This window comes from Nomia melanderi, chromosome 12 (assembly GCF_051020985.1).
Source record: "Nomia melanderi isolate GNS246 chromosome 12, iyNomMela1, whole genome shotgun sequence".
Taxonomy (NCBI): Eukaryota; Metazoa; Arthropoda; class Insecta; order Hymenoptera; family Halictidae; genus Nomia; species Nomia melanderi.
The window spans coordinates 2,011,117-2,023,453 of NC_135010.1; the positions used below are offsets into that span (position 1 = coordinate 2,011,117).

A 12,337-nucleotide genomic window follows, 5' to 3' on the forward strand; every position below is an offset into this window, starting at 1 on the left:
ATATAACGTTCTTCTTTCTAGATACCCATTCACAAATACCTACAAGTTAAAAACGCATGTTTCATTTTATTTTTGTTGAGCTCTGCTGAAATACATGTTTTTTCATACAAGGATTACAGTAGGGCAACGACTTCTCATTGGTGAACTTCGATTTATCTAATTTATAATTAAAATATTAGTGGAATTAAATTGTGCTTCTTTTGATTTAGTTGAAAGTGCATCTGATTTAGTATTTGGATTTAATATTGAATATTTTAGAAGAATATTTACATTAATTTTTATGTCGGAATATTTAAAGATTACCTTTGTTAGAATTTTTATAGTAATTTTATTTCTTAGTGTGAAGTTAATACGTTTAAGTTTTGGAATTTATTTAATAATTCATGTTACTTTAATTATTAATTCCTTGTCTTACAATAACGTGTGAGACTGGTGTGAAGATTTATGTAAAGTTTAACAAACATAAATATTACCAAATTCTCCTATGAATTCAAATGAAATATTATTCTTCTGTTATCAGTTATGATGCTTTAAAGCAAACATGGATATAGGATGTGCCTAGAATTTTTCTCTTTCTCCCAATAAACTATTAATGATAGAGTAATTGTATCATTTACAGCTGAGAAATAAATCGTAGGGCAAGGGGTTAAAATTCGTTCGATAGTACATGAGAAATTGATCGGTGAGAAGTTATGATCAGACTTGGCCCCCTTCCGCGTTCATATGAGTTCAGAAACAAAACGCGAATCAAGTAAGTCTTGTGTACAAGGCATACAGAGGAGTTTGAACTGGTAGTTATAAGGGGAGAAGTGCAAGATCCAGGTGGAGCAGTAGGATTAGCCGAATAATCGATCGGATCTGCACGCAGGTGATCATGGGAGACAGACCGGCAGCGGAGAGGGCGTGCAAAGACCCCAACCCCATAATCGACGGTCGCAAAGCAAACGTCAACCTGGCGATTCTTGGAGCTAAGCCCAGGGGTAATCTACAAGCGAGTAAGTTTGCTCAGCGATGTACGGCCATTGAGTGTATGTGGATTGCACAAGGCATTAGAAACAGATTCAGCGGTTAGACGGTAGTTGTTTGAGTTGTTGCTGCTTGAGTGAAGTTATGCTTTTACTTCGATGAATCTTAACCCGTGTGCCGAGTTTCGTGTACAACGTTCTAATACCTGAACCATTCCTTGTGGAAGCCTAAACAAAATCAAGTTTGAGGATGTTTTTATTTTATGTGGGTTTAGATTGAATATGAACATTCAGTTATATGTATCATAGACAAGAAGATCAGTCCTATAATATTAGTCTTAAATATATGATACGATTAAGTTTAACTGCCATTTTATTTTGTTTACAATTATAACTGACTATATACTTGTATCCATGAAATTGGATGCGTTTGAATATTTCTTAAGTTTTTGTTAGCTCGGTGATTCTAGAATACTCCTTAATATTTTCGTGGATTCGTCGTAGGCATTTCGTCGTTGAAACACTGCCAAATCGGTAAATCTTGAAACGTCTCTATAACGGACGTCTAGGACAAGGGCGGAAGTAATCCTTTTTCTTGATGTATGGAGGGCATACGTCCAAAACTAGTAAAATAGTAATGCCGAATGGCTAATAGCGTACCAACGTCGATGGTAATTAGGAGACAATAACATCAGTGTCTGACGAACGAAATAAGGTTCGATTCTGATTTCGGGCCAGTTCGAAATGAAATTTTCTGGCAGATAATGATCTCTGCCTCTTACTCAATTAGATCTATCAAATGTGGACTGAAAGGGCGAAGGGCAAATTCACGAACGTCGACCATGCAAATCGAGAACCGTCCCCTGAGTCACTCTCTTCAAATTCTCGCTGTGGCTTCAGGCCAACATAGCTTGGCGCTTCGGGTGCCTAAGTCTAAAATTGCCCTAACCCTAGTGTCGGATTTTCCTTTGTTTCTTTTCCTTTCTGTGCAAAAAGCATGTTTGGTCTGGCGTCAGCTAATGATGTTTAATATTAGATTATAGGATCGTAATGAAATAAGCTCTTTACGCGTTATTAGTAATAAACTGGGTATCAGAGATCAAAATTTAGTTTCACGTATGCTTAATTCAATGCCGCTGTTAGAAAATTAACACTAAAACTACCAGACGGGCCAAAATGACCCATTCCTGATGTCTCCTTTTTGCACTTCAAATTGATTTACCAATACGGAAACTGGAATTGTAAATCAATTGAAATCTTGATAGATGCACTCTTGGAGTGTCTATAATGAAATTTCAAAAAGTCAATTTAACTACTTGGTAGTTTTAGTGTTAAGGTATCATTCGTAACTGTCGCTGAGAGCAATTATTCGATGATTAGATTCTGTATGTAATAAGCAATTTTTGTAAATTTGCATTCGACTCTAAAAATTGATTTCCTTTATCTTCTTTGATATGTAAAAAATTATTTTATGAACCTAGTTAAACAAAATTAAATACAATTATATATGTAAATATTGCAACATTTGCATAGAGAAATCATCAAAGAAAACTAGAACACAGGTTTTATTTTTGATTGAAAAAGTAAAATATTTCCGGAAGGCACGAAGCAGTTCCAGTGATCCTCAGTACGTTGAAGTGAACCTCAAAGTTCACGTTCTTCTCGGTAAAGCGCATCTGTTTCATGTGTGTAATCAGGAAACTATTCATAATAGAAGAAAGATTTCTAAAAAAGTGAGGGTACAAGACTAATTTTAGTTCCGGATTCTACTGTAATCGAGAAATTACTAAAATTATCCTGTGATAAATAAATAAAATTTTCTGTTGGACACAGTATTATCGAAGTAGGAGTTTTATTGGCAGTAAAAATTGAATTGGTACGCATATGAAGAATAATTCAAATTTATATAATACAAATAAAATTTTCTACAATCCTTTCGTTTCTGATATTTAGAAATTAAGGTACTCTTTGAAAATGTAATGATAAAAATTCTATGACAATGTTGCATTATAAAAATATGCATATTTAAAGGACTTCAAGTAGAAACTCTCAAGTTCGTAATATCATCTGGAAACATGAATTAGTTTATCAAATTACCCACAAAGAATACGCAACTCCTCAAACTACGATCTTTGTCGAACGCATCAGAGAACAAAGCTAAAATTTAAGAACTAAGTTAATTTTATATTGCATGCAATTTCGCAATTCAAACTTTTTTAGCAAATGAAATTTATCAAAGAAAAAATATTTGAATTGTCCCAATTTCTTAATGCAGTATTTCGACAAGGGCACTTCCAATTCAGAGAGGACGACGTTCTATAACATCTCATACATCTAAAATTCTCCAGCTGTTCATTGTTCCCCTTCTGTTAGCTTCCAAAGTGTACTTGCTCAGTTTTGTCTGAATCACTTAACAAGACTCCCTTCGTAGACATTTTTTCGTCGTTTAATCTGCATAGATAGTAATAATCGAAGTATGTATTCGCAAAGAACAGAATGTTCGATATACACGAAGGCCGTGTACACGGACCCGGGTGTTCGAGTTCAGGGCTGGCTATTAGAAACGTAAATAGGATTGACTACGAACTGTTTATGATTTCAGCATTCCCGTTCGCTGCTGGCATTCGGGCTGGATATCCCGCGGTTCTTCCTGGCCAATATGGGTGAGTCCATGTTGATGTGATTTGTCGAAGAATAAGTAAGAACGTATACATGTGATTACCGTAGTAGTTATCAAAAAGAATCGCGTAAGAGGAGAAGTGCCTCCGCGATCATTCCGGTTCCGGTCGAGTTACGACGTTACATCGCTTAAACTAATCTCATAAATGTATAACAAAAGTCTAAATGTACACGGCCGACTATATTACATTTTATTCAGATCCGGAACGGTGAACTCGACAATATTTTTAAACACGATTTTCCGTAGCAATCAACCGCAATTAGACATTCGATGAGAATTTTTATTCGATTTTTTCCGGTGTAAGACGCTTTTCGGAATCGATCGGTACGAGCCAACCATTCTAGGCAATACGAAAAAAAGTGTCGATAAAAGAAAACGAACGGTAATTGATACTCGGAAACGAAGGTATTTGGTTGAATGATTTTCCTAACATTTTGTTAAAGATAGACTGTATATAACGTTTCAGCATCCTGACGCGTGCGCGTAAGGGGGCAGGCTGAGATCCTCATTGCGAGATCCTTGAGAGCGCCAAGGGCTGTTCTAAGGAGCGCAATTAAAGCAAATCGAAAAAAGTATCTAAACAAAGATGAACAGAGAGAAAGAGGGAGAGAAAGAGACAGATACGAAACGAAAAAAAAAGAAAGTGTGAATAAAAAAAAAGACAGAAAAAGGGGCAGAGATATTTGAAAAAGAGAGAGGGAGAGAGAGGGAGAGAAAGAAAGCGGCACACGCACACGTATCGGAAGCCATGAGTACCCATGAATTTATTTCTACAAAACGATAATCTTCCGAGGATCGGTCTCTTCTTCTTCTACTGTTTTTTTTTTTGGTTGTGTTTTTTGTTTCTTCTTTCTTGATGAGATTGACGTGAAGTGATATAATTGACGATTGCGGTTGCTGAAAGATTTGTTTGTTACTGGTTTTGACTTTTTGGTCTTTACTCTTTTACACTCTTTTTCTTAATCAGCATAATCACAATAATCGTAATAATAATAATATTACTGATTGTAATGACAATAATAATAATCATATTAATTTCAATAACGACGATTACCTTAGAGATCAGAATTTAAAGAATACTGTCTTATTCAATTCGCAGCTGTGTTAATCGTTTATTCAGCCAACAAGGTAATAACAATGAGACAAACGTGTTACATTTTTGTTTTTGTTTTTGTTTTTTTCTTTATTTTTAAAGGTACAATCTGTTATAGCGCGAATAGAAGCTTGCTGTTAAGTGTCGCAAAGATTGAACGGCGACAATTATCAGCAAGCAATCAGAATATTTCACCAGATTTTAGTAGATACTTACAATTAGTTGCACCTCTTACAGGTTTTTTTTCACCTTACTGTTTTATTGTTAATATCGAGTGTGTTTCCGTCAAGTATTCTGTTTCTTTTCAAGTTTGAACTTATTTACGTGTGTACTTTTTTCAGTTTTGAATTTATTATATATATGTGTGTGTATATACATATATATATATATATATATATATATATATATATATATATATATATACATATACATATATATTTATTTATTTTTTTATGTCATTTTGGTATGCCTTTGGTGACGGGGTTACGAGTTCCGAAATTTGGAATCAGCGCGGTTGCGTTAGCTTCGTTTTTAACGTTCGCGGTGCTAGTACAGTTAAAACCATTCGCGCGAGAACTATGTAGGCGATCGTTCCAAATATTTATTCGTTCGGGCCGTAGCCAGCGTATAGAACTCGCCGCATCTGCGCCACGAGATTTTGGTATTTTTCGGAACACGTCGGCGTTTATTGGCAGCCAATCGCTTCGAATCATTTCGATTTTCATGTACCGATAAGGCACAGTTAGACAGTGTGAAAAAACAACGGGAACAGATTAACCGTACACGATGGAATTACGTTGAATTATAAACAACACGGCCGATTCGTCGAAGCGGTGGATCTTCCGTGTTTTTCACCAGAAATCGACCCGCTCCGCCGCGAAACACGACAACGTTCATTAATTTTTCATCACAGCAATCGATTTTATCGCGGTTTACCTCGTTTGGCCCGGCCGGATTCTTCTGGCGAGCGCTGAAATTCGTGGAGATACCGAACCGTATCGAAACAATGATGTATGTACTTACTATACAGAGTGTTCCTCTTACTATGAGTTACCCAAATATATTTCCAGTTATGATATAGAAAGTATTTCACATATAATTTGAATGATAGAGTACAAATACACTGCGAAGATTATTTTCCAAGATCATTTTTTTAAGAAGTATTTAAGATTACTGATCATTTTTTCTTTTTTTACGCAGTGGCGAACAAAAGAAAGTTTATATGGTTTTGGATATTAGAAAAATAATATTCTTTTTACAACATAGAACCATAATTTATACAGTAATGGATTTTTTCATTAATACACATATCATATGAAATAATAAGTGTTTTTTTAAGACAGTGAAGAACGTACAGAAACTAGATGTTTAAAAGTAAGTTTAACTACTTTTCTGTACGATTACAGTTCATAAAGAAAACCACATTCATCATATTTCCACAAGTATTTATATTTTGTATGGCTTCATTTTATTATATATTATAACTTTTTAACTTGTTTAAATATTGAAAAAGATGTTACGTTTGATGTAGTTCATTTAAAATAGTCTGAAAATATTCAATGGAACTAGGATGATTTTTTTACGTTTTTGACAAAGAATAAAAAGTGTAATTAGGGTTTTTATCTTGTTGGAAAATAAATTTATTTAAGTATGATTTGAAAACATTATCGAATTAGAATGGAGTTCAAGGGTTTATTGAATACTTTGCTTATCGAACGTATCACATGATTTACGTTTGGTATTTGTAAGCCTAATAAACAGTTTCTTTTTGTTAAAGTAACTTTTTAATCTCTCCATTCTTTAGTGTATTCATTTCACGATATTTTTTAGTTTTCATAATTCAAACCTCATACGTGTTTGTAATATTTAAAAATGTTTAATATCCTACCTCTCACTATTAACTGCTTAATAGCCACAGATTTTTTATTACTCACAGAGACGTGTACTTATAAGTGCCAGTGAAACTGTTAAAGTAAAGAGAGCATGTGCCAAATAAAATTTATTAACTCATCTCGCGAATACAGTTGTATAAAGAAAAATGACGTTCACGTGTTACAAAGTAACGAGATGTGTCGCAATAGATGAGCATTAAGAACGTGATAAGAGGTGTCTAATATAGAAATTACTAATACTCATATACGCAAATGTTAATTTTAAACTTCGTTACGTTCACCACTTCAGTATTTCTTCTCTTATATATTACATCAATAAATTCATGAGTATCAAAACTTATTGCTTAAAAACTCCGAGAGTAATGACTGTGGAATATTAATATTCTTTCTGATGTATTGGTAACCTAATATTATTCAAATTGCGTATGAAATGTTTGTTATATCATCACCACTCTAGGAGATATTTAGGTAGCTTATGTTAGGTAAGACCCTCTGTATAGTTGAATTACGTGCTATACATACGTCGTTATGAAAGGTACAGAACAATTGAAAGTTCATTAATTAATGACTCGTTTATTTATTTGTAACAACCATCCACGGGAGTTTTGTAATCTCGTCTGTTTAACACCGACGCGATACATCGAATAATTTTCGATCGTGGGTGAAAGGGAGAGACTTACTAACGCATTGATAGTTGGTGTACGACATGAATTTTGTTTAGATAAGATGAATTATTCGTCGAGTGTAAAAGCTCCGCTAACCATTATATTAATTAATAACCTTGTGTGTGTGATGAAGGCTTACACTACACTTGGTGTCGCTATTGGTGTTGTATTTTTTGGTGTTGTACGTGGTGGTTTTTGGACTTTAATATAACATGGTGTACTGTTTATTCTTAGAAAACGAAAGATAAAAGAAATTTATTGAATATTGTGTTATACGTACACATGTGTGTATACTTTGCATCGTCATGCAAAGTGAAAATTCAGTATCTACCGAATGTTCAGTCGACTATCTAAAGGAATAGTATATTTTATTAATAACTTTAGTCTCCGAAAAAATGTTCGAGAAATTCGAAATACAAAATTTGCACACAAGATTTTCTCGAGTTTAAAATAAGAAACGGGAGATACCTTGCACTTTCTTATAGAAATTGTTGTTGGTATTTTAGAAATAGTGGAATCATATCCGTTTATGAATATTATGCAGTCTAATGAGATCGCACGCAAAGATTTACTTAAAATTGCGCCAGAAAGTAGGTAATCTGAAACAGAAAGGTTTTATAAAAATAAAAAATTGTATGCATTAGTTGATGATTAGAAGTATATATTCAATCTGATTAGATATTATGCTGAAATGTATTTAGTACTTTAATTAACCCAGTGCCTCAAGTTATAAAAATACTTTTTGCGTACAGTACATAACAAACTCTAGATCACTAAAATACTAAATTATCTACAATGTTTTTACTATTATTTTACAAGAAACAATAATAAAATGTTTAAAATAATTAAAAAGTTAACAAATACTACAATTAAAAAAACTTATTCACATAATATTTATTTTCGAACATTATTTGTATTTCAAACCCAAGAAAATTTGTTCTATTAATTGACCATAGAAATGGTACAGTTAGATTTTTCATTCGAAATTCATCGTGCTATATAAAATAACATTCGCCCAGATTGCTCCATTTCCGTATTCGCGAACGATAAGATTCCATCTTAGCCTAGGACGTTAATTTCAAACACGAACATCTTCGCGGATCATCAGTATTCGAATCCGACGACGAGGCTATCATTTACGTCGAACGCGCCATCGCGAATATGTATTGTGCAGCACGTGTCCTCGAATTAGTTGTGCATAGGTGGAAAACTGAAATCCAACACCGACTGAGTTTTATGTGTCGAAGAGGGTTTTCTCGGTGCTGGTAAATCTGTGGTGTCGTAAGCTATCATAACCAACCGCCAACGACAACGACGACGAAGACGACGTGTCTCGTCGCGTCGGCCATCTTGGAAGTTCTGGCGCTGATCCAGTCTTTATTTAGATCCACCTGTCTCCCGTGTCAGCTTTTATGCTCGAGACATTTCCTCGAGGGTTCCTATGAGAGGATTTTAAACACGAATTAACGCCGTCCCTGCGAGGGTTAATGTTACAAAAAGCAGTCTCTTAACAGGAATGTCTATTTCTACGGCAAGTTGATCTTCTCCGATCAGTTTCTTTGAAGTTCGGAATTATTATGTCTTCGTATCGCTGGCGGTGAATCCAGCGGGCAGATTTACAGCTTCGAATGCGTCTGTAAAAAATTTTATTACTTGAAGGTTCCAGTGCATTCAGTTCTGCAGCTTTCGGGTCTATTTGTACTAAAATTGAAACTTTGTCTTTTTATATACTGTCATGCACCGTATAACCGAGTTGCAAATTAGTATTTCCTATTAATTGGATGTCTATTTTGATTGAGTTTAACTTGCAGAATATGATTGTAACTGTTACTTCAAACACAAAGGTTTGAGAGTGAAATGAAATTTGTTGTTTGGTGTCATTCATCTCGACTTTCAGAGTTCATACGATTAATTTGATGAACAGATCATTAGAAATCTTGAAAATACAATTGCTTTTTTAATATAATTTGTGAGTATACTTGCAAGTTGTACATTTTTATTGTTTTTAGTTTGTAAATTAAGATCCCTATAAATCTATAGGGAAACTATAATATTTTGTGAAAATATTTTGTGTCAGTTTAAACGTCACGTTAACTGTGCTCGACAAGTATACATACCATTTTAAAACTCAGAATAATACTAATTTTTTCAACAATGCATTATTTATTTTTCCAGATAACCATGTAAATCTTCTTCGTTTTGCTTTAGTTTTTTGTTAGAATATATTATAGGTGCATTTGCCCTGCGCTTGACTAGTGTACAATTCATAAATTCGATTTTATTTTGAGCACAATGAGAGATATTTTAAACTAAATTCCACAGTTAACAAGTTAAAAAATTTGTAGTACTCTGGTTATAAGTAACCAGTTGCAATATTCTTAAATAATAAAGTATGTATAGTAAGATTATCGACCTAATAACTGGATCAAACCAATTGAACTATGTATTGGAGAAAAGCAGATTTATAGGATAAACAGTAATGCTCATATAATTGTTAAAATTTAGTTTTTATCCATCGTATCTTGTAACTATTTTAATATAAGGTTCATTAAATTTTTTAATATGTTTATTAAAAAGTATACCATGTTTCTTGTGCAGCTCCTTGCTACGTTTAATTCGAACTTTTTAATCCTTTCTGTTTCGTAAATTCGAGTAAATGTAGATATAATCACTGTCAGTTGTAGCCATCTTTCTAAAAAGATTCAAGTTAAAAGTTCGTTTATTACATACATTGCATAAAATGAATTATCGTTGCATTATGGAAATCATTTGTATAAGCAAAAAAAAAAATGATATGCTACATGCAGTACGACTTATTTGTTAGGATCATACTAATGTTGATTTTATATTTTCTTCTGTCCTCTGTTGTAAACCCATATTTACTTCTTTACTGAGATTAACCTGTAAACCGTAGAATTTAGTTTAAAAAATCTAGCGCAGTCAAACGTAAAGCAAATGCACTTATAATATGTTCTAAGGAAAAATTAAAGCAAGACAAAGAAGATTTACATGTTTATTTGGAAAAATAAATAATGCATTGTTGAAAAAATTAGTATTATTCTGAGTTTTAAAATGACGTGTATTCTCTTCGTATGCAGTTAATTGGTTAATTGAAAAGGTAGAATTCTAAAATTATAACTCCACTTTTTAGAACTTCTGGTTTAAAGTCCTTTTCGTAAGGCTTTTATCTTTTCTTTCACTATCATAAATTATTTAGACTTGAATACGTAAAAATTATACAGTACATACGTTATAATTGTGGATGTTCGTTAAAAGTTTTGTATTTTAACAAGGTGTCAAATATTTCTTGGATTTCGTCTTAGCAGGAAGCAGCTTTCTAGTCGGCGATTCACACGGAATGTCTGTTTTTATTTTCATTGTCGATGCTTCTATCCACCTGTTACTGTCACTCACACGACGTGAGCCGTAACGTTCCACGACGGACGAACGCTTCTAGCGTTTAATTTCGTATCCTCGAAAGTAGGTATTCGAAGCTATCGTGTAAGCTCGGCTTTCAGAATGTCGCATCTCGACTCCTGTTTCACGAAACCATAATTTCTCACGTGCTTGAAACGAGGTTTACTGCCTCGATATCTAAAGGGAGTTCATAAATAATCGCCTCTTCAACGCGCAATGAAGCGTATTTCGAAAGATAAACTTTTATTTTTGTCGCCGGTTATTTTTCTTTTTACCTGGCTGACGTCCGCCGTTCTGCCGTAGTCGTGATGGATTATGTTACTTCACAGTGGAGAATCGTTTATCCTCTACTGTTCTCACATTTTTAATTTCGTAAGCTCTTATATACCTTGCTAGTCTATAAACTATTTCGCCCTTCATTATCTCGGTTACTGTTTTATTAAATTATAATTTATTTCACTGAATGGTTAATTAATTATTGTCGTCAGAGAAATATGTATGGAGGTTCTATTTATCAGAGAAACAGGTTGCAAGGTTATTTGGTTAACATGTTGTTGATCGTAAATTAACAACTTAATGCGGTAATCTATTAGGTATTTTATGCACTATCAAACCTAAAAGGTTTTTTCTCTAGTTATAAATTATTCATTGTTATGCGACTCATCGTTAACAATTCTCCAACTGGAAAAGACATGATACATTTACTGTTCAGATTAAATGCTCATATACGGAGACTAGTATTTTCTTTCTAGAAAACTAGAATTTAATATTATCTACGTTCATTATGTTTAACTTTTGGCGGACGAAGATTCTTCGAAATATACAAACCCTTTAGCAGATGAAGTTAAATTACGTATCGATGGCTTAAATAATGAAAAAGAGGAAACTACGTACTAATCTTTTGCTTTTTGAGTAACTAAATCATTTGTTTGTTATTTAGTGTTCCAACTATGAAAATTCGATCTCTCTGAAATATTGACATCCGTCCGCAAAGGGTTAAGCATTTAAAAGTAATCTTCGAATGCTGGTAATAATAGAACTATAGGTTAACCAGTTAACTGCGTTTGACGAGTATATACGTCATCTTAAAATTTGAAATGATCTTTCTGAAAATTTGTTCAGCGATGAATTAGTTATTTTTTCAGGTACACATGTAATTATTCTTCGGTTTGCTTTAGTTTATCGTCAGAATATATTATAGATATGTTTGCAATGCGTTTGGCGAGTGTATACTTCATTGCTTGACTTTATTGCGCGTACAGTGGGAGATTTTTCAAACTAAATTCCACAGTTAACTGGTTAACAAATCGATGTGAATGATCGAAACCTGTTTTTTTTTTATTATTATTGAACAAGCAATAAATGCTTTAAGAAGTTACCGAAGAAATTGATTCAGTAACGCGCAAACTAAGTTGTTAATGATTCGAAGTCTCGATAAATGTGTTCTTAGAATTTCTACAAGAAAAGTAGATGATATTTATCATCCCATGAAAGTCAATTCACAATTAAGGGTTTCAAAATATTTACATCTAACCCTCGATTAACACAGTAGATTGGTTTCTCGAAAATACCGTGTAAATTGAAATCGTGCAATTCGAGTGCACGAGTTGTAATTAAGTTTACAA

At 33.4% G+C, this 12,337-nt stretch overlaps 1 protein-coding gene across 5 annotated transcripts in view; it reads left to right on the forward strand.

Annotated features, from left to right (window-relative positions):
* LOC116426321 (RNA-binding protein 38) overlaps positions 1-12,337 on the forward strand; it is a 47,716-nt gene that overhangs the window by 7,144 nt on the left and 28,235 nt on the right. For all 5 annotated transcript variants that reach the window (XM_031975128.2, XM_031975129.2, XM_031975127.2 and 2 more), the window contains 2 exons: positions 869-995; positions 3,568-3,628. In XM_031975128.2, the coding sequence (XP_031830988.1) occupies positions 869-995; positions 3,568-3,628 (188 nt within the window). The remainder of the gene's footprint in view (positions 1-868; positions 996-3,567; positions 3,629-12,337) is intronic.